At 40.0% G+C, this 27,988-nt stretch overlaps 1 protein-coding gene across 2 annotated transcripts; it reads left to right on the forward strand.

Annotated features, from left to right (window-relative positions):
- Window positions 1–363: 363 nt before the first annotated feature.
- On the forward strand, window positions 364–27,484 carry ELFN2 (extracellular leucine rich repeat and fibronectin type III domain containing 2). 2 transcript variants are annotated; one of them, XM_053469594.1, is made up of 2 exons: window positions 364–743; window positions 24,162–27,484. In XM_053469594.1, the coding sequence occupies exon 2, from the start codon at window positions 24,518–24,520 to the stop codon at window positions 26,960–26,962; it is 2,445 nt and encodes an 814-aa protein (XP_053325569.1). In that variant the 5' UTR covers window positions 364–743; window positions 24,162–24,517; the 3' UTR covers window positions 26,963–27,484. The 2 variants fall into 2 exon arrangements, with proteins under 2 accessions (XP_053325569.1, XP_053325570.1); XM_053469595.1 differs by having other exon boundaries at window positions 364–734.
- The last annotated feature ends 504 nt before the right edge of the window (window positions 27,485–27,988 follow it).

Genomic DNA, 27,988 nt, shown 5'->3' on the forward strand with positions numbered 1-27,988 from the left:
GTTATTTTTTCAGGTTTTATGTGTTTCTCTGTTCTCATGCTTGTCCACAAGCTCTCGTTTCCTCTCTCACCATTCACTTCTCTCCACCATCCTCCTTTCTTTCACTTCTGGTTTTTCAGCTAGGTCTGATCCACTATAATCTCTCTCCCTCAGTCTGGTAAAGCTCTGTCTGAGTCTGTTCATGCAGGATTCGTTAACTCCAGTTCTTTCATACTGCTTCTGTTGCTCCAATTCTTTTCCTACTCATCTGTCTCTTGTGCAGTTACCTATTTTGACCTACAACCCCTCGCTTTTTTTTCATTAGATCTATTTTTAGCCTCCAACTTATTAAGCTGGAAACCTACTTTTTTGCTTTTTTCGCTCTCTTCTCTTTTTTGCGTCTTGTCTGATCCATCCTTCCTGTTCGCTCCCTCTCCTGCTGAATCCCTTTCTATCTGCATCTGTCCTCCTCTTGCTTGCTCCCTCCCTCCCCGTTATCCCTGTCTCTCTTTCTCACTCGCTGTGTGGGTGCCTATCTGTTGGAGTAAGACAGCTGGGGAGATCTGGAAAGATTTCTGTCTGGGTGCCTGTCTCTGGCGCCGCAAGGGACGCAGCTCTGCTGGTGACACCGTAAAGGGGGAGCACTGGTGACAGGAAGAGCAAGGAAAGTGACAGGGACACCGGTTGCTAAGAGGATGAACAGACCCTTAATGCCACAGAGATGAAAGCCAAAGACTGATGACACAGGCACAGTGGTAAACTGCGTGAGTGACCGTGTGTGTTCATACCATGTGCATGTGTGTGGTTCTTAAAAAAATATGTATGTGTGTATGTATATATATATATATATATATATATATATATATAGGTATGTATTTTCTTCAGCCATGTACATACACATATATATATAAGATCAGATACATTTTATAATATGAAATGGGGAAACAGTCATTGATTAATTTATTTTGGGGGCGTAGGACCATTATGTAATGCATACAAGAATCAAATTTGAAATTTGTGTTTTCCGTGCCAGTAGATATGTATCATTTTGTACATTTTGATTTCATTTGCATGTGATACTGTCCAATGTAGTGTATCTATGTCTGTGCGCAGATATGCATGCCAGTTTTTGCATCGTTCGTGATATACATCACATTTGCATGTGTGTTCATTCATCATTACATATCTATGTGACGTGTGTGTGTTGTTTTGTATCTGTATTGGCATGTCCATGGTTCATATGTATATAAATATATATTTTAAATATGCTAATGGATGTAAATCTACAACAAATTTATATTATTGTATTAGGTTTCTGTGATTTGACCGTGAAACTGCACAGAGCATGTGAGGGTTAATACCAATGTGAGGTTAGCAGCTGTGCGTGTTTCTGTAAATCTGTGTGCTGATTTATCTGCGGCTGCTTCTCTGTGTAATGTAAGTCTGAATCAGGCGTGTCAGTGTACAGTAATGTCAGTTATTCAGTGTTTTTCATTCTGTTTGTGTATGTATGGATGTCACCATGTATAGTGTATATATGAATATGTCAGTTTATATGTGTCAGTTCGTGAGTACTTGCATATTAGTAAGGGTGCATTTTTGCATGTGCTTATGAGTGCAGTCTAATCCCTGCCTATACATCTGTGTGTTTCAATGCAACCATGGCAGTGTAATCCCTGTGTATACATCTGTGTGTTTCAATGCAACCATGGCAGTGTAATCCCTGTGTATACATCTGTGTGTTTCAATGCGACCATGGCAGTGTCATTTCTGCGTATACATCTCTGTGTTTCAATGCAACCATGGCAGACATATGTGCTAATGAACACCTTTAGTTTTTGGTTGTATGGTTTGTGTGTATATTGGAAGTTTTGCATGATGAAGCACTAATGGTGCGTGTGCAATTGTGTTTGTATTGGTATAAAATGAAAACAATTTGATGTGTTAAGGTATTTTTTTATATATTTGCATATGTATCATTCACTTAAATGTAGTAACATATCTGCATGATGTATTTTATTTGGTTTGTATGTGAGCGAGTGCATATTTATGTCAGTTCATGTGGTATAATGTGGTTTTTAAGGCAACAAACAACACGTGTGCATTTTGTATTTTTTATATGTCTATGTATATTTAGTGCTTTACGATCTGTGTTTACAACTTCTCTGTGGTTTCCCTGTACCTTATGATTTTATTAGGTTGGTATTCATAGTAATCCAGTCAATTTGTTTAGAATTTCTTTCTGATTTCAGTTGTTCATTATTATAGTATTTGGTCCATTAATGGTGTTAGTTTCTTAAGTAGATTGTACATAGATTGTACATATAGTTGTATGGTTATGATTCTGTATCTGCATTTCTCTTTAGGATTGTAAGGGATATTCTCTAGACTCCCTTGCATGCTACTCTTTGAGTGGCTCACTTTCCTACTCCATTTACCTAATAATATGGAGATGAATGGAATTGTGAGGTTGTGACATATCACTTGTTAGGTCATTCTCACTTTAGTGATTTCTCTATTTAGTCTGCATGCCTTTTTGCCATATCACACAGATCGTCAATACCGTCTGTGGTTCCTCATAGTTAGGAATAGTTTTTGATATTGCATCAGTTGTATTTAAATGATTCTGTCTCATAGTTGATTTGCAGATGAAAATGGCTTTTCTCAAATCCGAAATTTCTCTATGGTTCCATTTAGATTGCTTGTGTACTTGTCTTGCTCAAAGAGTCTGTTAAATCTGTTTGGTAAATAGGCTAGGTAGTATGTGATAGCATTTGGAGTGCTTTTTCTTTGTTTTGTCTTTTCCTTTTTACACTGAAGAGCCTTTTCACTGAGCCTGTGGAATTGAGGCCTACATAAGTGTCATGATATGGTACGGAGTGTGTCTCAGACTGAGCTCTTGACTTCCTACTTAATACATTTCTGGTGTTGCTGTTCTGGTATTCATTTTGCGCAGGGTATTTCATTATTAGAAAATAGGTTTAGAGCAGCAGTTGGAAAATACAAATATTCACAATTTAAAACAGATACTAGTATGTTTATACTTTGTATACTTAGTTCTTTGGATTACTTCACTTGCATTTGTTTTGTTTGTGTATTAAATGTCTCATTCCGCCCAGATGCCCCTTAGACTACAGGTGTCTTTGGTACTTCTCTGGAGTTTTTAACTGCCATATGTGTGGGGGTACATCTCGTATTATAATGAGGTTGATCTATCTACTAGATGTAACAACTAGATTCATTACTGAATGTTATAGAATGTCTGTGAATCAGTGTTGGAAAAGGGAATGGTCACCCCCATAGTCAGAGCAGAAAATTATGACACAATTTTAAATTCATATAAAATATCTACCATAGATAAATAATTTATGTTTCTGATGTGTATATCTCTAGTGCAAGTAGATATCTTTAATGTATGTTGTTTTCAGACAGTGGAACTACAATATATACAGTATCATATATAAACATGTAAAAGGGTCTCCATGATATGTTAAACTGTAGCTTGGTTGATAAACAGCCAAATAAAATCTGAATTATGTAGAACTTGTAGTGGGGAAACATAAGGCAAACTCATATATTGCCCATCTCTGTCAATAACACATTGAATATTGAGGTATCTCACATGGAAGTGTGCTTGTACTGACACCTTGGCATTGTCTTAAGGCAAGATGGACATTTATGTCCAAAGTCTATAAAAAAATTGTAGGCAAAAATATTTCCAGTTATACGGCTCAACCAAAGCTCAGAACCTATGTCCTCAGCTCTCGTGCCATTATAGTTATAGACAAGTTTTCAAATAATGAGGATATATAGTAGGAATGGGTACCACTATGAATTGAGAGAGACCAGTTTAAACAATAATCCCATGGTGGCTTTGTAGATAATGAAATGGTAGATCAGATGAACTATAAAAGAATGTATATGTTCCTATATATATATATATATCTTCCAACAAATAACTATTCAAATCAATCCAGAAAGCTGCACCTTATCTATTAAATTCTATAATGTCCACGTATTGTATTGCTTGGAATTCCCTTACACTTTCTACTGTGTAGAATTATGTTACTACATGCTTGTAGTGTAACACTCTTATGTCGTATGTGGAGTGACATTTTCTTACTTCATGCAACAGGTGTAATTCTCTTAAACTTGCATAAGTTATATTTTTGGGTTTTATGCTGGTTTTAGTTTGCCTGATATTCAGTGTCATAATATACAAACCATATCACAATGGTCCCATTGCACAATCTAGTTAAATATGATACATTTTATCGGGTGTAAGCAAAATATAGAGATGCACACCGAAAAAGAAAATATGCTAGGTGCAATATATACAGTTGGAGGAGATGTGTACGGTGGTCACCAACAGATTACTTCAGATAACAGTAGTTACTATCATGAGCTTGGATGGGTTCTTTTCCATACCAGTCCTGCTTCTGGGCACCCTGGTAACTGAGCCACCCAATGGGGTCATGTAACACACGTTACTTGACCCTGCAAAAGAAGCGCAGCAGCTTGCACGGCTGTGCACAAAGTAAGAAGGAGACGGGGAGGAAATATGTGACCGGCAGCACCTTGTTTTGGACCACCTGGGTTGTCGATATATATAGAAGCATGCACTAGTCACTTGAGTATCTACTTATCTTGGTCAGTCAATGGAATCTCTAGAACAAATAAGCAGTCAGTATTCAGATGATGAATACACAATAGATGCATATCTGTAACTTTGTAATAGGCGCATACATTGCATGATCAAACTTATGGTTTATGGATAAGTAAAATAAGGGGATGTCGTCTTAATGTTTGCCAGTTTGTGGTTCAGTGTATTGGCAAATGTGACAATTTTAAGATGAACTGAAAGACTCATGGAGTTAGCCCTGATTTATTCCTGACTGTGATAAGTAGTGTGTTTTCTAACAGCAGGGGATTTGGAGGTCCAATATCCCTGCAGCAATCAACAATCTCTACAGCAAAGAGCACACATGCACATGACATATCCCTGAACTGGCTTCAATTACACTTGAAATGGAAATTAAAATAGGTTTGCTGCCAAAACAATGTAACTCCTACCTGTGCTGCCATTGATACAATGGAAATGGCCAGGACTTCATTAAAAAGATGTATGTAGGCGTAAGGTGAGGAGATATCAAATAGGACATGGCATTGGCTGAGGAAGATAAAAGAAAGATAATACACGGCTGACCATTATGGAACGAGGATGGGAGGCTTTGCAAAGATACTGATTTCAGAAGCTAATAAAGGGTAAACACAGTGCTGATAAGGTGACTGTGATTGATTAGTGAGCAGCAGAACAGTTGTTAGGTGAAGAGGGTATATTAACTTGCACTGCCTTACTATGTTGGGGTATAATAGCGAACATACAGAAATACTGTTTCCACCCATTCTGATTATCAGCAAGAATACTTGAGGCCCCATTTTATTATGTGACTACAGAGGATGGGCTAAAGCCCATAGTAAATCATCTTATCGGCACTGCATTAAGGTCTCACTCCATAATACTATTCCATTGCATTTTCCCAGAGGGATCAGTGATTTGCATGAACACACCGGCGCTGCATTAAGGCTGTTTCGCATTGATTCAGTGACACTGCATTATGTTGGGAATTACCTCAAACGCACATGACATTACTCGCTCATCACTCTGTTCACTGCAAATTAATACACGGGTAAAAGTCCTCTTGAAGCTCAGTGACTCTGCAGTGGCACTGCATTTTGATTAATTTCCACGTACTAAAAGAGCTAAACATTAAATTATTTGTCTCTGAACTGGGCGGAAGGCAGCTGAACTCACTGGTACTGCATAATGATCAATAGTCATAAGCTTCATGGCACATTGTATTCAGACCATAGTCAGTAGCTGGCCACTGTATCACTCCACTTTGGACACTACATGCAAAACAATCTATACAGTAGCTGGCTGAGCATGATTGGAGTTGAAAACCCCAGCAGCTGGGCTGACAGTGGTTACCTATGCCTGGTCACTCACTGCTCATTAATTCCTCTGCACGGTATCTATCCAAACCAATGAAGGTCAACCGATTCTGTATCCAGGCAACAGAGTCAGTTCATACATTTATGGTGGTTTTGGGGGTGTTGCTATCTGTGGTGGTAAATTTCCTTAGTTGCCATGGAAACCTGATTATACATGTATATATTCCTCAGGGGCTTTCCTACATTTGCCTTTGAAAACAAAAAGCCTGGCTGTAAAGTGTTAACAATATCCTGATACATTACCCCGTAGATATTCCTTTTCATGCTGATACGTTTATACATATTGTTTATCATTATATCTGTAGAACTTTGAATATATTCATGGTTTCGTATGTTTTCAAGCCTTCTATGTTTATCACGTTACCATGCACAAACAGATATGGATGTTCAATGTTAACATCACAAAAGAAGTAAAGCACTGTAGATTTAGGGTTAGAGGCAACAGGTTTTATTGTCTGTAGCCAGGAGCTGTCCTGTGTTTGCTGCATTCTATAGATGTTTAAATGATTGTCAAGACTTGTAGTCTGTACTTAATATAATGTTATTTAATAAAAAAAAAAGTGATTGTGTATTAGTATATACTTTTATACACTGATCAACCATAACATTATAACCAACAGGTGAAATGAATAACACTGAATCTTGTTATCATGGTCCCTGTCAGTGGGTGGGATATATTAGGCAGCAGGTGAACATTTCCTCCTCAAAGTTGATGTGTTAGAAGCAGGAAAAATGGGCAAGCGTAAGGATCTTACCGGACTTTTATAAGAGTCAGATTGTGATGGCTACACCACTGGGTCAGAGCATCTACAAAGCTTCAGCTCTTCAGTGGTCAGTAACTATCAAAAGTGGTCAAAGGAAGGAAAAGCAGTGAACCAGGGACAGGGTCAGGGGCGGCCAAGGGTCATTGATGCACGTGGGGGGTGAAGGCTGGCCTGTGTGCTCAAATCCAACAGACGAGCTACCGTAGATTAAATTGCTGAAATAGTTATTTCTGGTTCTGATAGAATGATGACAGAACACACAGTGCATCGCAGTTTGTTGCATATAGGGCTGCGTAGCCCCAGACCAGTCAGGGTGCCCATGCTGACCCCTGTCCACAGCTGAAAGCACCTGCAATTAGAACACGAGCAAAAGAACTGGACCACTGAGCAATGGAAGAAGGATGGCCATGTACATCACTTACCTGACTCGCAACTTACATGACTTAAAGGGCCTGCTGCTAACGTCTTGATACCAGATACCACAGCACACCTTCAAAGGTCTAGTGCAGTCCATGCCTCGACAGGTCAGGGCTGCTTTGGTGTAAAAAGGGGGACCTACACAATATTAGGCAGGTGGTCATAATGTTATGGCTGCTCTGTGTACAAAGGATATGAAATCAAACTTTGAAGAAAAAAAATAAATTCTGCTTTGGTTAGCAAATTTTAAAAAGTACACATTAATAGCACAATAATTGCTATATATTCCATTTGCATTAGTGTTCCATTATATATTTATTTTAAATAAAAGTGGCAGAAGCCTCCGTGCCATGTGCTCCTGGAGGGGACTGCCAGCCTCCTTCCTACAGACTATGGGCCCTGGTGCGGAATGCCACATCTCCCCAAGTACAAGAGACCCTAAAGACTGTGGAGCTCGGACACAGATTTGGGGCGCCTGCATTTTGGGAGGGGTTTTATGTGTGGTGTTTTACTCTCCATCAGGTCAGGACTTGCAGGGCAGAGACCTCCATGGCCAGTATGTGTACCTGGATCTGATATCCAGCAGGTTTCAGCCAGAAGTCAGGGAAACGCCCGTGTTTCCCATCCTTCCCACAGACCACAATAGCGACCCCGTACTGGGCTAAAGTGGGCTTAGTGCAAATACTGAGCTGTGTGGAAAGGAGAACCTGATGGAGAACTTTGTGTGGCTTGTTGTGTCTATTGTATGTAAATTACCCCTTGTACTGTTTAAATACCCCTGTGTTTCCAAATAAACTGAGTCCTGTTTTCACCTGAACATGAGTGCTGTCTGATGCTTGGGATGGGCTGCTATGATCCTTTATTGTCTTTTTCAGGACAATAGCCACACTGTGTAGGTAAGCTTCGGCTATCCACAGTGCCAACGCAGCTTCGGTGCAGCAACATCCCCCGCCTTCTCTCTACAACGCTGGTTCTGTCTGGCGCTGAAGAGGTTAATTGTTGGAGTCCCAACAGAATGAAGCAATGTTTGGCGGGTACAGGGTGTCCCTTCACTGTGGCCTAATACTAACTTCTTAGAAAGTAACATTTACCAAATATAGAAAATATAAAACTGTGTTGCAAGGGTTATTCATGATTTATAAAAATTATATACTTTGCTACCATTGGTTTATCAGTTAATAAGATTTCTGGTTTTCCACAGTTAAATTTTTTAATCGGAGGCCCTAAAAATCAAGGTTTGGAGCAATGCTTTTCTTCTGTTAAGAACTCTTTTGAAAGTTATAAAATAAAAAAAAATTGTCATTCTGAATTTCAGGTATTTTTTGCACATGTGAATGACCAGAACAAGGACCCTTATAGAACTATTGTTTTGAAATCAACCTACATAGATTACTATTAAACACCGGTGTAGTTAAAAGATGTAAGATTTAGACTTTCAAATACCTGTAAGTGTATTTTACTAGATTAAGGTAAACAAACATTTGGACATATGAAAACAGATAAGAGCTATTTGACCAATCTAGTGCGGTGATTTTTAGCATGTGTCAGGGATTTACCAACCTCACTGTAAAGATCACACTTATGGATTTCTGATAGGTTACCATGATGTGAAACCCATTTTTTTGTACTGTATAATGAGGTCCCAGGTTAGGTGTCTCTTTTCCCAGCAACACATAGGAAAGAAAAGCAGGTGCTGTGTAGAGCTGGCCATTGGACATATTATTTGGCTCTATATAGTGTGTCCAGGAAGTGAAACCCTAGGTGTAAGGATACAGTTCATGGTTGCCACCATGACCAGTTTCTTGGGTTTGTCGAACCCTGCTCTACATTATCTTTTCATGTAGGACAGAGGGGCATCTGCCTATCACAGAACTATAGCATGTGTAGTCAGTTTGGATCTGCAAATGTGTCCTAAGAAACCTGCAATGTGTCGCACATAGTCTTCCTGCTCTGTCCTGATCTATTTAAGCATTAATGCTGAGTCTGATTTTAACACACACGTATATATATAGCCCTTTCTTGACTGGGGTCACATCTTCTCCATGGCTACCTTGTGACTTCCTACAGGGTATGGGGAGATTGGAATACATGTGCGAGTGCCTCCACCTATCTGGATATCTTGGGTATAGCTAGATTTGTCTTCCAGTAGGACCTGGATATAAATAAGTACAATACACAGCTGTACCAGTAAATAATAATGTATAAGAATGCAAATACAGGACTATCTGACACCTGTATCTGACTACCCAGTGTCCCAAGTCCCACCCAAAACAAACTACCACCTCCATCAGTCTTCACTCTAGAAGCAAGAGTATGTTGGTGCACTTAGTTGGGGCCTATGGGACTGTATCAAAAGGAGTAAAAGTTTATTTAGTGTGTTGAATGCAAGTGGTGCCCTGTCTGCAGAACAGGGGGAGAGGTTTCCACCTTACCACTTTGGTGATCAGTTGCTCACGAAGGGAAGCCTCCTACTCTGTGGGCACTTATTTCAGCTACTCTGGCTGGCTTTTGAAACTCTAGTCTGGCAGCTCCTGGGAAACCACACTAATGGTATTTCAGTTTTGCTCCGGGTCTGCTCCTTCCAGACTCAAAGCCTCCAGGTAGGTTTCATGAGAAGCCTCAGGCCTTGCATAGCTTTAGTCCTACAGCATTGTCCCTCTTCCTATCTCTCCTCCTTAACATGGAGTCTCTTCCAGTCTCCTGGTGGATTTAGGTCACTTGACCTCAGCTCAAGAGTTGCCTAGGCCACACCCCCTGCTGCCCACCACTGCCCACAGTTCTATTGATGCAACATACAGTATCTGTAAAAAAATAAACCCATGCAATACAGTCAGGTTACATTTTAAAGATTAAAGTGTAGTTATGTAAACTTGAAAATGGTTTCCCTGTAGATGCCAGTTCAGCAATCCTACTGGTCTTCTGCACTAATGTTGAAGGGCAGTTGTGCAGCAATTAGGTTTGCACATGCATATGTATAGTCTCCCAAACCAGAACTGAGCTCAGTGGTATCTCTTCATACCTTTGGCTTGCTGCAACAGACTAGTATGCAAGATGAGTCCAAGGGGAGGAGCGAAGAAGCTCTGCAGAGTCCATAGAAATACTTTGCAGGGTGCAGGAGCAAGATAATGTCAGAAATAAATAAGAATACATGACCATTCCTGTCTTTAACACTTGAAGTATCTTTGAGGTATGCTGTTGATTTTAACTGTGGTAATGTATATCAGATTTTCCAATCTAGTCCCAACATTACAACATAGATTTATATTTCCAGGTTTTACAATTGATTCACTTTTTATCTAACTTAAGCCTTAAGTTAGGCTGTTGTGCAGTCACAGTGGTGTTTGATAAATATTTGATATCTGTTAACATTATGATATGAAGCTGTCTGTGTATCTGGGGTCCACCGCACCCTTTTGGGACTGACTGTGCCTGCTGCTGTTCCTCTTTCAAAGTAGACTTGAGCTCCACTATGATAATAATCTGGAGGTCCAAAATGCTGCCTTTAGAGATTGTGTACGCCACAAGATATAATTAAAGGGACGCAATATAATATTCCAGAGTTTATGGAGTCTAACTGGATCCACTGCATGCGTCCACAAAAAGCAACATTATTGACTTCATTGAGAGCACTTTCCTGCCACTGATCGGCTACTTCAAGGAGCCACCAATGGCCCTTAACCAAATGGGTTCTGACTGTTCCCATCAATTCATTGTCATAATTGCTCTCTGTATTTCATCTTTTCACTGAGATTTTCCACTCCCTCATTCTTCTCGTATCTGTTGTTTTTATTATGCTTCCTTTCTCTCCTGAACTATTTCAATTCCCTTTCTCCAGTATTCCCCCCTCCCCTTTCCTTGTATTCTTATCTATCTCACCCCCCCCACACACACATACACCATCCTTTTTTTTCCTCATTAGACACCCCCTCTTTCTTCTTTTTTCCTTTCTCATAGCGGGCAGGATAGGAGAATAGCAGGGAGCTGTCTTTCAGCACCACATATAAAAATGACACATCTTTTCCCACTCCCTCCCTCACATTCTTGCACACAAACCACCTTATACCCCACAATCCAGAGCAATGCAAGGCTCTGCAGGGCCCATGTAAAGGAATGAATTCATAGCAACATGTTACAGTCAGATTTCCACAACCCCTCCCCCTGCCGCGCTGCACACAGCTTTAATTAACAGCCTCGTTAGAAGATGAAAATGCATTAGCATATGAAAACACGATCCACTGTTTGTTTTAGTCTGTGTGGGTGCAAGGGAGGGAATGTGCTTGTCTGAGGAGGGGGCGGCCATGTGTTTCGGGGAGACCCTTAACTTTTTCACTGCCACAGGGGTCTGAATGTGCACCGGTCTGCTGTGAAAAGGACCTGTGAATTTATTGTTTTCTGCTCCAGCTGAATTAACCGCTTACATTATTAGAGCTTGTGTAATGGGCTTTAAAAATATGGCTGATTCGTGTTCAAGCTTTTAAGGGAATGATGGTACCACTAAATACTGATATATTGTAACAAAATTCCTAATACTAGGCAAGCTTTAAAGTACGGTATATATTGTCATACAGAACCCCCCAATATTTATGCTTGAGACAGGTGTTTTTAAATATAATTTGCAGTATGTATCTGTAGGGTGTGCATTGATTCATTGCTTTGCAGTATGTACTTATTGGTACATATATGATTGTTAGGGTATCTTACCCTTTTTGTATTTAACAAAATCCTTATTGCAGTGTTATTACATATAACGCCTTCCTGCATGTTGCACATAGCATACAGTGTATATCATGCCATCTTAGCTTTTGTATTCTTCATTACGTATACCATTGCTGTCTTGGTTTAGTCTTTTACCATAGTCTATCTTCGACACTCACAGTTGAAATCCTTGCTTATTTCCCTCTGTTCTACATCAGTGCCTCTCTGAAGTTCCCCCACGCTTCCGAGTTTCTTCTTCTTGCACGCTTTTCTTCCTCCTCCCACACCTTACTTAATTCTTTTATTTTCTTACCAACTGCGTCTCACTCTGGGTAGCCCGAACAAAGCCAATTCTGTACGTTAAGACAAAGCTCCTTTAATAATAGGTTACCCATCATGTGAAACTGTATGTACAAAACAAGCTCAAACAGCCTAGTGTACTGCCTCCCTGTCCCTACACTTTTCTGGGGAGTGTGTAGAATTTGCATATAACAATATTCTACAAAATAAAGCTTAAAACCAGTGGGTTTATGGGCAAGTGCATATAAATTTGCATCTGAAAATAAAAAGGCCAACATAAAAATGTGTATAAAATATACAAAATAACTCCTTTAGTGTATTTTTTTTAAAAAAAGCCTGGGTCTTGGGACTCAGGGAATCATTTTTTCTTATTGTTCTCTGTCTCTCTCTAGCTCACAATCACAGTGAGAAGGATGGAGGCAAAGAACAGAGACAAACAGACATTTTCTTTTGTCATCTGACTGCATCAGTGCATGTGATACGCTGTGGAAGTGATTACATGCGCAGAAATGCAGGAATCTGCTGTAAACTTAGCACTCTGGTCATGCAACAACAGTGACCCCACAATCACTGGAATTATGGCAACGTAGGACCGTTGTTTTTTTTTTACCAATAATGTTCTAGGTATGCTATTGGTTCTCCAGGGACGTCTTTTCATGGCACACCTGGTAGTTCATTGCTTGCAAAAGGGTTTGATTAACCAAAAAATATATTATGCATGTAAAGACAGTTTACATCTACGGATATAGAAAAGTGGTAATGGTTCCAATTCTAGAATGCCTTTGCCCTTCCTATGAAACTAGCGGTGCAGGTTCTAGTGGACAAGAGCGCATTGTTTTTTTGTACGTACAACATGGGCACGCAACTAAATGTTGATAACACAACAAAAGCGAAAGATATGTGCTACCATCTAGCTCTCTGTTATGGAGGACCACCTGGTTAGCAAACACCCCCTGAATCTTCTGATTTCCTTCTGCAGGTGTCTTGTGTTGCCAGCAGAGACCCCTGTCCTGAGATAATGAATATTTTTTTCACAATATTACATTCTTCCTTATATTCCAATATAAAATTTCTCTCTAACGTTCAGTTTTGTGTTGCTTTCTTTCTAAAAGGAAGAGAAACAGTACATTGCATGATATCCATATCTCCATAGATGGAAGGGCCTCATTTTAAAAGAGGACTTAAGAGGCAACTTTGGATCAACAGCAACAAATTAACAGATATAGGAAAGGCTGAACTTGATGGACGCATGTCTTTTTTGATACATATGTCCAGTATTTTAATACTGTAAGCATTGTGTTTTCGAGAATAGTCGTTGCCATCGTTTGTAAGCTACTGCTATGTTTTTTGTGTTGTCTGAACGCATCAGATGAGATCATAGCAAGATGTTTGTCAAGGATATTTAATCAAACCTTTTCCAAGCGGCTGTGCAATATCTCCGAGGTGGGAAATTGACCAGGATTTTAGCCACTCGTGAAACAAAGAGAATCTAGTTTGCCAACTGCATTAATCCTTTTGTAAAACCTTAAACCTTACCTTGGCCTTATATTCTGAAAACCCTTATTTCTATAACATGGATGCTTAAATCCCCTTAATGTAGCATTAAAGAATTATTTACTTAACTCTATTGGTACTGCTGATGTACTAGGTACATGACAAAAAGCTGGTGCTATAAGAACATCCTGGGTTAACATTGGCGCTGAAGTGCTGAAGGATTGCAGGCAGAGGACTGTTTGAACACAGCCTCTGTGTAAGCAAAAGCCATTTGGGTTTATATTTTATACCTACTATATACATATAACATTTTTTGCTATGTGTATATATTTAAAAAAAAAACGACATGTCCTGAAAAAAAAAAGTATATTTCCGTGGGTCCACTAAACGAAAGGGAAGTTTTGGTTGAGGAAATATATAGCAAAACAGCCCTGGCTCTTAAGGGGTTCTTGCTGTCAACATTTTAAAGCTATGTCTGCTAAACATACCTTCTATTTTTTTGTCTAAAACAATGGGCTCATTTAAAAACCTTGGCATCAGGAGGACCTAGGTACGACATGTACGCAAAAGACCCTGGAGGAAGTACACTACCTTGTGTCAGTTGGATCATAAATAAAACCTACTCATGTTGATGACATGGAAGGTTGTATTCAGGAAAGAAAATGCAACATGAATGAAATCATAATCTTTCTCAATGTATTCACTAACTTTTTAAGGTTTTACTGTTTCTTGGTAGAATATTTACTTTTTTTTGTTTTATAAATGATATAAAACCATACACTCTAACATGAAAAACCACACGGAGGTATGTAACTAATCCATAATTAACCCACATTTATAATGTGCTATGTGAATTTCATAAGGTGTGTTGCTCAATTAACCCACATTTAGAATGTGCTACATGAATTTTTTAAGGTGTGTTGCTCACGTGTGTACTTATGATTTGGAAAAAGCTTTAGAGACAGCTGTGCGTCTTGCAAATTAGCTGCGTATATCATACTATTATTACAGGTGAAACATTAATTTGTGTCATACTTTAGATAAATGAGACCTAGTATCACTAATCTCGAAACATAAATATCCACTATAAAAGTTGGCTGGAACAAATGTGAAAAGATTGAAGTTGCAGCTGCATTTGTTTCCATCTGCTGATCATTTTGAAAATGTTTTTTTCCAAGATGATCCAAAATCCACCCATCATATAATAGGAAAATCTACAAATCCTCCTTTCTACCTGTTCTCCTAATGCACGCATAGTTGCTCTCCGTCTTTGTCTCTCTCCCTCTGTCTATTATCTGCCGGGCACCTTTTGCCTTATATCTGGGGAGCATACAATATTAAAGGCAGCAGCTGGTACTCTGAGATAACAGGCTAATTAAATCGGCATTGTGTTAGTGAGCTAGAGGGGAGAAAGGGAGCATAAAAGATGCCATTTACTGCCACGCGGTGCCACAGCAACGGGAAAACATACAACACAGTGCCAACATTATGCCAAGTACTGATGACTGGTTTTTGCTAACAAAGTCTTATACTTATTTGCAAAAATGTCTACCTCATGGTTTTTATAGATTGGCTTGTGTTCTAAAGAGCTTGCAGTCTTTTATTTTGCTAAAAGGGGCACTAAAGTTCCTTCTGAAGAGTTAATTACGTCGGTTTATTTTTGCCTGCTATGCACATCAACTTTCAGGGTCTTAAAATTGCGAAACAAATATTTTGGAGAAAAAATTACTGGGAAGCTTGTAAGACTTCATTATAAAGTCCACCCAGGTGATGTTTTTTGTTGTTACACAGCTCCCTAATGTACCTTGTAGTTGAATGTGCGGGTCATTAAAGGTGCAGCTATAGGACTGGATAATAAGGAACAGTTTAGAGATTAAAGATAAGACTGTAGTAGTGACTAACCTTTGTATCATGATGGACATTTGTTCTAAAGACTCAATGTGATGTAAGAGCTAGTTATAATAGTTGGACATATTGCCAAATTTATCAGCCTTTTACTTTCTATACCCCAAAATATGTACAGAATACACACTGATCAGCCATAACATTATGACCACCTGCCTAATATTATGTAGGTCTCCCTTTTGCTGCCAAAACAGCCCTGACCCATCAATGCATGGACTCCACTAGACCTCTAGTGCTTGGATATCTGGCACCAAGATGTTCACAGCAGGTTCTTTAAGTTGCGAGATGGGGCCTCCATAGATGCATCCTGGTGCCATGTGTTCTCCTGGTAAGCAACGCACACGCACCCAGCCATCCACGTGATATAACAGAAAATGTGATTCATCAGACCAAACCACCTTTTTCCATTGCTCTGCTGTCCGGTTCTTATGCTCACGTGCCCATTGTAGGTGCTTTCGGCAATGGACAAGAGTCAGTATGGACACCCTGACTGGTCTGCAGCTACTCTGCCCCTGCCATCACAATCTGGCCCTTGTCAAAGACATTTTTTCTGCTTCTAACACATCAACTTTGCACTTGCTGCCAAATATATCCCACCCACTGACAGGTGCCATGATAATAAGATTATCAGTGCTATTCACTTTACCTGCCAGTGGTCATAATGTTATGGCTGATCTAGGTAAATGACTTCTAAATTGATTGAGTTTGACATTTTGCTGCACTGAAGTCTTCTGCCAGCAGGTTGGTACATACAATGGCTGTTCTTATGGTACATTTGCCTCACAAAATAACAATGCTCATGTTTGTCCCTGTTTGTGTTCTGCCATCTTTGGTTCAAAGAAAGTGATTTTATTGTTTCTACGCATGCCATTAAAACTAAGAACAATTACAATTGTTTGTTAGTAATGCCTAACGGTACATTTTACAGTTCTGTAGACTAAATAAACCCATGCTATTGGTTTCCCAGATAAAATACCTTTTTTCAGTATTGTTGCTGTTTGGTACTGGTAGCCTTTGTAAGACTGGGTGAGAAGAAGGGTGACGAAAATAGGAAGTTGACCAGCTAATACTGGCCCTGCCATAGGCTGCCAGCTATCCCAGCATTTGTAGGGTGACATTTTACTATTTATCTACAAAGTAGTTACACAGATTGCCAAACAAAAAGCACAATCTATAGGAATTTAGTTATGCTTAAAATGGTAGCAATGACAGCTTCCCTTTCATAAGATAGAAAGTTCCAATGTTGGTACACAACATCTTTCAGACTTTCTGCCTTTTTTTTACTATTGGTTATTTTACCTTGTAATAGATCTCTAATATATATTGTCAGAAATATAACATGTATATACCGTATTTGCTCGATTATAAGACGACCCTGATTATAAGACGACCCCCCCAAATCTGAATATTAATTTAGGAAAAAAAGAAAAAGTCTGATTATAAGACGACCCTATAGGAAAAAAGTTTTACTAGTAAATAATAATTCATGTCTATTTTTTTTTTTAATTTCCTTTTATTTACCAACCTGCCCCCAGTTATGCACATCTGCCCCCAGACATGCCTTATACCCTCCTATGTGCCACTCTGCCCCATGTTATGCCTTTTAACCCCCTATATGCCACTCTGGCATATAGGGGGTTAAAAGGCATATCATGGGACAGAGTGCCATATAGGGGTACACTTACATACTCAGACACTAATATACCCACCCAGACACTTCCCTACCCACTGAGACACTTCCCACCGAGACACTTACCTACCTACCCAGACACTAATATACTCAGGCACTTCACTCACCGCGATGCCTCAGCAGGCGCTTGCTGCAGCTCCCACGGGATTTCAGCATGACGCTGTGTGACCCCGCTAGGCCCCGCCTCCTCCCGAAAATTGAAGAAGTCTACCGGATCTGCTTTGGGACGGCACAGTGCCGCCAGGTCCCGGTCCTGCAGCAATCTCCACAACCGGCTCTGCTTCCCCGCAGTGGGCGGGCTATCCCGGGAGCAGGAAGGTACGCACGTATGCAACCTCGGCTGCTGCCGGCACTTTCGCCGGCGCTCGGTGATAGACGCCGGCAGCAGCTGAGGTTACCGCACAGGAGGATCCAGGTCCCCTGCAGCGATGCGGGGGATCTGGATCTTAGTCTAATAGTCAGACCTCATTTGAGGTCTGATTAGAAGACGACCCCGATTACAAGACGAGGGGTATTTTTCAGAGCATTTGCTCTGAAAAAAACCTCGTCTTATAATCGAGCAAATACGGTACCTATTGGTTGCTTGGAGCATATGACGGACTTGCCGATTATGCAGCCAGGTTGTCAAATGCAAAAGAATGTAATGATGTGAAAAGTTAAGCGTCTTTGCAAGTAACCAAGATTTTTTTTTTCACATGAAAACAGCATTTCCAATAAAATGATCTCTCTTGTTTATTGCATTATGTAACTATGTTAATGAATTGCAAATCTCAGCGTCTTCAGGCATATGGCTTACTTTTACCAAACACCACAATAAAACATTAGTAGCAAAACACGATTGGAATAAAAGTCACAATATATATGGCATAACCCTTGTTAGGGGAAGTTATTGGTGAAGATGCTAATAGCAGTCTGGTAAGTAGTCTTTGGAGGCATTTCATGTTGCTGAAATGTATAATTTTCAAACTCCTTTAAGACCTGAACAGTTTTAGATGTGTGATAGTTTATTATTATGTTCTGTACAAATGGTTTACATCTTTGACCGTTCTAAGAAAATATATTCTTATCTTTTTTCCTATAACCACTACAAAGTTTTTGTGAAGTTACAGAAATGATTGAAGCATGCCTATAAACCTACACACTGCTAAACCCCTACAAAGTAGGCAACTTTACTGAGAGGGTAGTAGATACAGCCTCCCACTAACTGACTAATTACAACAAGTCTTACATCAGGAAAAACGGGCAGGCTAGAATCGTTCTTATCTGCCGTCAAATTCTGTTTCTACGTTTCTATAAACTGAGACCCTATTAGGGTGCTCTATACAGCTTATCCCTGGTTTCTGTGGTGGGTGTTACTCATTTAGTATTTAAAGTATTTTGAACTCTCAGTATTTTTTAATAACTAGTTTCAGATAAAAATATATTCACAAACATATTATGATTTTTTAAAAAAAAACAGTTCTAACTTTCGCATTGTATACTATTTTTCAGACCCTACATCTTAGTCATTTGTATGTGTTTTAGGTCTGTCAGCTGAGCTTAAAGGTCTTCTAGACAAACACTGTGACTCCTGACTCGATGTGATGTTTGAGCAGAAGTCATCCAAAATTCCACATGACTGGCAGCCTCCAGGCCTGCAGATAAACAAAGTTTATTGGAACAAAATTAAATAAACAAGGCTTTTGTCAATGCTAACGTACTTTACTTAATTAAAAAAAAAAATTATGCTAATGGCACAAAATATTTTTTCCTGTGGTACTTGTTTTAATAACTATGGCCAGTATGTGCCTTTGGACACATCCGGTAAATCTGGCTCTCACTGGTAGGTGTATGTTGTAAAGCTACATGTTGAATGACTACCAACTATCAACAAAATAAATTAGTTTGGTTGCAAACATTAGTAGATGACTAACATACCACATTTTTCTATATTTTTCTATATAACAGTATTAACAGCAGATGAACTGACAGGTAAAATTCAAAGGGGAAGTCCCCTAGAAAAAATACTTACTTCTCCTTGAGCTGTATATAGCAGTTTACGTTAGTGTAGTTACTGACAAACACCTGGTTTTATCTAATTTTGTTCAAATAAAATTCCATGATCTACAGACCTGTAGGCTGCCATAGTTGTCAGTCATGTGATGTTTTGGATGACTTCTCATGCTCAAACACCACACTAACCTGATACTTTATGGCAGTGCTAAAGTAGCCCATTCCTCAGTCAATATGGTAAAGGGTGCCAAGATGTCTGGTAGATTAAGTTATGATAACAGAGCTAGAGCACATGCAAATGGCAAATATGTAACTTGAAATCATTAAGCTTTACAAAAACAAGAACCATTTTAAAAGAAGAAAAAAACAATACTTTTTAAAACGTATCTTTAATCTGATATTACTAATAACAAAATGTTGGGAACTCCACCCTAAGTATCCTGCATACAAAATCCACAATAAATTCCATCACTCTTTACTACATAAAATCTAAAGCCACAACGAAAACAGTATTTCTAACCAAACCAATCTTGTTTGAAATATGTTTGTTTAAATTTGTCTTCTTTGCATTTTTTTCTTTTTTTTAATTTTTCTTTTAAACAACGATTCTGACCACCTCTATAGCATATACCTTTCAGCGCTAAAGGATTGTTACAATGAGTAAAGGAGCTAACTGTTGACATATAACAGCGGCCCATTCTTCTAAAGACACATCTCTCATGAAGGAGTTAAAGCATGAATCCCTAATGGAACCCACTTAGCACAGTAATATCATGCTCTGCTGCTTTTCAGCTGGGACCTACGCACAGACGATTCTTGCTTTCTATCCCCTGTCAGATGTGATCTTCAAGAAATGGTGCCATACACTGCAGACCAGCGACGGTGTAACACACTGTAGCAAAATAAAACGAAATACTGAAAATGTATAGCTATTTAGGCGTTTTTAGTTATCGTTCGAGCGGTTCTAAGCCATGCCCTAAAATACACATAAAATACAATTCCGAGGAAATCAATTTCCCACTGCAAAATTCTTTAGATTTAGTATCTGGAGAGGACATTGGCCTTGGAAGGAAATGCACTAATGTATAGTTACCCTGAATACATTTGGCACTTTATCCGTGTACAACATGTTTTCACCGAACAAGATTACATAGAAATGCCATTAAAAAATATTTCAAGATTGGTGTAAAACCCTTTTAACTTGCATGACATCTCTGTGACCCAAAATCTTCAAATCAGAGGAGCTCGGTGTGTAATCGCCCCCTTATCAGCCCTCCCTGTTCCATAGGACCCGTGAAAAGGAACACAAAAATGGATTACCACGCTATAGCCTGTAAACCTTTAGATTAGAAACCTGCCGAAATGCTCTTCATAAAGCTATATGTGTTTTAGCATTATTTTATGTGGCTTGACAAACATTTTCTGTAATGAGTCATTTAATAGCAACCTAACTGCAGACAGAAACCTAATTGTTTAACCTTGTCCTGATAACCTATAATAAAGTGTCTACCCCGTCCTGATAAACGTAATCTCTAGTTAGGAATCATCCTAAATTAGACGTTACTTACCATTCACAATCTGTGAAGTGTTGGGCATCTAAAAATATAAAACTGGATCATTATTGCAGATATCAGGACAGGTCCAGATATTTATAGCCTTCTATGTAATGCAAAATGATCAGACTGCATAACAGAGTAATAAAACTGTGAAAACAGAAATAATTACATCGTATAAATGGTTCTCCAATCACATTTTTGGAATGGTGGAATTGTGTCTAAAAATAAATATGAGCAAAAAAGACACAAAAATATCACATCAGAAACAGAGCAACGGATGTATAAATATTTGTCAGGTTTTTATACCAACAAACAATTACAAAAATAAAGCCCTTATCTAAAGGGTGGTATTCCATCAAAACAGAAAAAGAAATATAAAGGCTGCTAATTCAATTTATGCACATACATTGAGCTGCAAGCAGAATTTTAGCACCTGTAATGATCTTGCGCTACACCTTATAAATCACCCCCACTGTAAGGACAAGCTCTGACACCTCTGGAATCTTATCTAACATAGGGTGAGCGCTTACCTACAGATTAATAAGATTGGATCAGACAGTGCTAAGATCTGTTGTGTGCACACTTGTTCTATATTAAAAAAAACTTTCAGTCCCTGAGTCTGTCCCGAACTTCATGTTTGTAATCACTTTTCGTATCTTACGTGAGAAACACCTCAATGTTAATCTTCAGACAAGAGCTCACCTCATACTAGATAAAAATTCAGCCCTTGCTCCATCTATGAAGTCAGATTCATATGGTACAGCTTGTCCTTATAGTGCTATTTTCTAAGCTTTAATTTGCACTTTTTATCGTGTCAGAACCAAGACTCATGAGAGAACAGAAAATAGAGTGCTGATTTATTATGCCAGTTTATCAACTAGACATGTGCAAATGGGCCAAAAATGATTCAGGGGCATTTTTAATTCCGGAATAAACTTTGTTGCCCAGTGCTTACATCCACTCTCACACTCTCACTCACTTTGTCATGCTCTCATTCTTCTCATTCACACTCTTTCTCACAGTCTCTTAATCTTTCCCTACCGTCTCTGCCATCCACTTCTGCTTTTGCCGACCACTTCCAGTTCTTCTTTTTCTTAATCCTCTATCTTTTATCTTCTTCCTTCTCTCTTCAATCTTTTATCTTCGTCAGACATGTATGTATGTATATGTATATATATGTATACGTGTATATAGTAGGTCTAGCAGGGACAAAAGACAACTGTACCTTCATTTTCTGCATGCATAGCACCATCAGGGGTGTATTAGAGGCATCTTATATTCTATAGGATGTAATTGGGAGTTATGTGTAAATAGCAGGGCCAGATTAAGAGCAGCATGGGTCTGGTGCTGAGGATATTGGTGGGTCTTTTTATTGAAATAAATAAAATAGGCAGAACAGACGGAATCTTAACTCCTCGGCATCCATGTGTGCTGGATAAAGATGACATCAGAGCTCGGCAGATGTATGAGGTAGAATCTTATGTGATGGGATTGGGAGTATATCCATACACTAAAAAAAATCATGATACACCTGAAGCCACAATTTAGGGCCACAAATCCAGATTGAACTAGAGTAAATAACACTAAACCTTTACTTCCTCTCACTGATTTCTGGGCCTAGAATATTTTATCCTCTGAAATGACTACACATTCAGGAGGGCATTTTATTTCTGGATAAGTAAAAACTACATAGTTCTATTTATTCCTACAGAAAGTAAAGTGCCAGGAAACAGATGACCAAATACACACCAGGGCAGGCTCTGCCACACCGATACACAAACACACAGACACACCAGGACAGGCTCTGACACCCTGACACCCAAACACACACATATCACGACAGGCTCTGCCACACCGACACCCAAACACACAGACACCAGGGCAGGCTCTGCCACACAGACATCAAAACACACACCCACACTGACACCCAAACACACACACACCCCAGGACAGGCTCTGCCACCCCGACACCCAAATACATACACGCCACGACAGGCTGTGCCACACCGACACACACACCAGGACAGGGTCTTCCACACCGACACCCAGACACACAGACACCAGGACAGGCTCTGCCACACAGACATCAAAACACACACCTACACTGACACCCAAACACACACACACCAGGACAGGCTCTGCCACCCCGACACCCAAATACACACACGCCACAACAGGCTGTGCCACACCGACACACACACCAGGACAAGCTCTGCCACACTGACACCCAAACACACACAGGCTCTGCCACACCGACACCCAGACACACACACCAGGACGGGGTCTGCCACACTGAAGCCAAAAAATGTATTTTCTACACTGCTTTGTCATTACTTGCCCCTTTTGTATTTTCGCCCCTTGTCTATTGATGCCGCAGACAGGCCCTTACATGTGTGCCGGTGGGTCCCTGGGACCCAGGCAGCACTTTGACTGGTGCACAAGGCATGTTCTTTCAAGAGCAAGGATGGATCCAGGGGGAGGCAACAGGACAATTGCCCCAACCAAGATGGCAGCATGCTCCGTTGTATGCATAAGAGGTAGCAGAATGTCATTTCAACCAAGATAGAACAATGTCTTGGGCTGGCCCTCGCTGAGTTCTGCAGACCAATTTTACTCTGTGTTACTGCTATGCAAGAGAACAACTGTGCAGTTTTTTTCATGAGGTAGCTGGTCAAGCAGCATTTATACAGCTATAAAAGTCCTTAGAAATTATATTAGCAAAGTAAATGCCACCTCATTTGTCAGTAAGAAGGTAAATTAGGGTTTATAATCCCCTACATTTATTTGGTGTGCTTCTTTAGATTGGATGTAAAAAGTGTCTCTTAATTGTGTGGCTGCCATGTCTTAAAATGGTCAGGAGATCATCTTAATTAAACGTCTGCGTTTTTTTTTATAGTCACAAATGAAAGTACCCTTACATGCTGCTCGGAATGAGAATACGTGAAATGGCTTTATTTGTGCCTAATTTTCCTTTGTTTCTTATTTACTATCATCTCTTTCTATGTATCTTACAACTCAGTTCCTCTGATTACTGTTATTTCTCTAATCTCTCCTTAATGTCCGTCCTTCCTATACTGTTGGTGTGAGGATCATTTGCATATTTATCACCACCTTTTTCCACTTGCCTAGCTCTCTTTCTTGTTATAATTCCTTCTGATTTTGGATTCCATACAAATTCTGCCTCTCTGCTCTCTTTTATCTCTTTCACAGTCTGCCTTTATTCTCTCAGTTTGTCCATCTCTTCTGCCTCCAAGCATCTGCCATTCTTCCCCTCTTCAGCTCACAGTATATGCTTCTCCACACACACCCCCCACCATCATCTGCTGACGTATCCTTGTCTCTCTCTTCTTTCAGATTGTGGTGGCAGCTGGAGACGGACAGACACAGAGACGGATTCATCTCTTAAAATCTTCATCTCAGGGGCACAAAGGCAGCTGGCACATACTCTCCCTGCTCAGTCTCTCCTCAACCCTAAAACTCATATTCAGTGTCCGGATTTAATAGATGAACAGATGAAAATACAAATGAACAACTATTGACTATTAACACAGTGCAAGCTAAGTGACCCACATCCCATTAAGACCTTTGTCCTCACATCCCGTTGCCTCAAAAATGATGTACAGAATTCATTGTAGGACTGTGACAAACGAACTTCTCTAAGTTGACTTATTTAACCTTGCAGAGTTAAGAACATCTCTTCCTCTGCCCCCATGCTTGTTGACAGCATCATGTCATGCCGGTGGTTATTGTTCTCAATAACTGTTTTCTTCTGGTACCTCCCACCAGGGGCACAAAGTGATTGCTGGCTAATCGAGGGCGATAAAGGTTATGTCTGGCTGGCTATCTGCAGCCAGAACCAGCCCCCATATGAGACCATCCCTCAGCATATTAATAGCACAGTTCACGACCTCCGGCTTAATGAAAACAAATTAAAAATTATTGGGTACTCCTCTCTCTCACGCTTTGGAAACTTAACAGACTTGAACTTGACCAAAAATGAGATATCTTACATTGAAGAAGGAGCCTTCTTGGGACAATCCAACCTACTGATCCTTCAGCTGGGTTATAATAAGTTGACAAACCTATCTGAGGGAATGCTTAGGGGAATGCCTAGGCTACAGTTCCTTTTTGTTCAGCACAATCTAATTGAGGTGGTGACACCAAATGCTTTTTCTGAATGCTTAAGCCTGATTAGCATTGACTTGTCCTCAAACCGAATTACAAAGCTAGACAGTAATACTTTTGTTGGTCTCCAGGCATTGATGGTGTGTGAGCTGGCAGGGAACCCTTTCCACTGTGGATGTGAACTTTATGGATTTCTTGATTGGCTGGTCATGTTCAATAATGTCACACGAAATTATGATCGTCTGCAGTGTGAAAGTCCACGGGAATTTGCTGGCTATCTGCTGCTTAGCCCAAAGCCCCACCACAGCCGAAATGCCATTACTGTTCTTCAGGCTAGCTGTAGAAATGGGGGTTACTTGTCATTGCCACGGGAAAGGCCTACCCCTCTTATTCCTGATTCCCAGCATGAACTAGAAGAGAACTCTGGTTTTAGCCCTGGAGATTTTTTTCCATCAGAGCCCACAACTCCATCTACCACCAACACATCTGCAAGTCCGTCTATTGATATTCATCATGTAACAGGGAACTCAGCCACACTTATTGTCACCATTCCAAATCCATACAATAGGATGTATATACTGGTACAGTATAATAACAGCTTTATATATGATGTAACAACCTTGAAACACAAGAAGGAATATATTACGTTAGACAAGTTAAAGCCTCATGCTAACTACACCTTCTGTGTAGCTTCGATTCGCAACACAAAACGCTACAACCATACATGTCTTTTCCTCGCCACCCGAACAAGAGACAAAGAGGAATTGACACCCAATACTTCTACAACCACTCACTACATCATGACTATATTGGGCTGTCTCTTTGGCATGGTCATAATTCTGGGAGTCGTATACTATTGCCTTAGGAAAAAGCGAATGCAAGAGGAGAAGAAGAAGTCACTTAATGTCAAGAAAACTATTCTAGAGATGCGGTATGGTTCAGATGTTGATCCTTGCATTGGATCTCATTCCTCACAGAAGTTGTCAGAACACCCCATTCCCATCTCTCGCATATCTTCACTACCAACATCTGTTGCAGGTCTAGGAAGTGGAGGGGAAAAGGGGTTAGGCTCTAAGCCAATGAATGCTCAAATGGGTACACCAAAAGGTCCAAAAGGAACAAATTACATGGAGGTACGTAGTGGGGAAGGCCTAGAGAGAGGTCAGCGGAGGATGTCAGGAGGAGATGACGATGAGGAAGATTTTCGTGAACTGGATAATGGTGAAGGATCAGCATCTGAGATATCAACAATTGCTAAAGAGGTGGACAAGGTTAACCAGATCATCAATAACTGCATTGATGCCCTTAAATTAGACACTGCTTCTTTTTTAGGGGGAGGGGACCCGGAGTTGGGCTACGACTGCCAGTCCATTCCAGCCAGTTCTTCGGGTCACTTGGAAAGATTGAGCTTCCTCTCTCCTCCATACAAAGAGGGCGTGCACCCTCTTCAGCGCCAGCTGAGTGCCGATGCTGCAACAGTTGCCAAGAAACGTTGCAGCATTTCATCTAGTGGCTCTATCAAGAGTGCTCGAGTCTTCAGTCTTGATGTACCTGACCAGTCTCTAAAATGTGACTCCAAATATATTGAAAAGAGCAGCCCTCTCAACAGTCCCCTTGACCGCCTTCCTCTTGTGTCCTCTGCTGGGGTCCACCACTTGGATGTCAAGCCTTCCTACCACTGTAGTGAGCATCGCCACTCCTTCCCTGCCCTCTATTATGAGGAAAGTGCAGATACACTCAGCCAAAGGGTGAGCTTCCTGAAGCCTCTTTCTCGTTCCAAAAGAGACTCTAGCTACTCTCAACTCTCCCCAAGACATCATTTCTCTGGCTATTCCTCCAGTCCAGAGTACTCAACTGAAAATACTCACAAGATCTGGGAGCGCTTCCGTCCCTATAAAAAACACACACGGGAAGAAGTCTACATAGCTGCTGGACATGCTCTACGCAAAAAGGTCCAGTTTGCCAAGGGAGAGGACTTGCATGATATATTGGATTACTGGAAGGGGGTGTCTGCACAACAAAAACTGTGATTGACACCCTATATAGTTTAAGAAGGCCAACCAGGGCTGTGGATGGGTTTCTGTTGAGAATTGTGGCGTTGAAGCACTTCAGTTTGCAACTAAAGTTTACAAAGGAGTTGGGGGGGTGTAGTCTCAAAGTGGAGGGGAGAAGGTTAAACTTTTAGGTACTGTACAAGGTGTTTTTTTCTAGCACAGTTCTCCCCTCTTTTTACACCTCCCCTCTCCTCTCCACATACTGTACTGGTGGCTCTTTCTCTGTTTATATATTTCAGTCTTCTTTTTTTTTCATTTTACTAAAAACATAGTATTTACCCCACGTCGCAAGCTGAATTCATGCAGCAATAAGGTACTTCAGGGATATATATATATATATACTTCACAGAAACTGTTGAGTACAACAAATTCCTATTTTATTCATTATAAGAAATATTTAAAATGATGTAAATATTAAATAGGAAATGCCAACTGTGCATGAATGTAGATATCAGTGTATATGATCTATTATCTATCATGGTATACTTAATCAAGGTGTCTTCCCTGCTTTGCGCGTAAGGTAAATTGGCCTTAAATGCATTCACCTCAATATATAAAAAAAGAGCAGATTAAGAATTTTTAAAAGTGGTAATTCCTGGTTCACTTACAAAAACAAGCACAAATATATAATTTACAAATGCAATTTATCTCGGTGGCTTTCAAATAATCCCAGGAATCTTGCCTCTTTACCAAGTCTGGTGTTCTAAAATAAATTCTGGGCATATACATTCACTTTATATGTGCTTGCTAATGTCCCATGCATATTAAGATATGATGCATGCATCTACATCTTTATATGAAATACAGGGAAAGAAATTGATGTACTTTAAAAGCATCCTTTGCGAGGTTGTTATTATGAGGAACCAGTTGTCAACCTGGCATGACCCTACAGAACATTAGCTCTGTTTTTCCTATTTCTAAATGGCTACTTATCAATGCTCCTGTGTGTAATATTGTAGAAATTCTAAAGCTGTGTGATCTGCAGCATTATGTCTCCGACTC

The sequence above is a fragment of the Spea bombifrons genome, chromosome 6, assembly GCF_027358695.1.
Source record: "Spea bombifrons isolate aSpeBom1 chromosome 6, aSpeBom1.2.pri, whole genome shotgun sequence".
NCBI lineage: Eukaryota > Metazoa > Chordata > Amphibia > Anura > Pelobatidae > Spea > Spea bombifrons.

Bases quoted from the DNA above. Each gene is read 5' to 3' on its own strand.
- ELFN2 (XM_053469594.1), top strand. From the start codon at position 24,518: ATGCTTGTTGACAGCATCATGTCATGCCGGTGGTTATTGTTCTCAATA.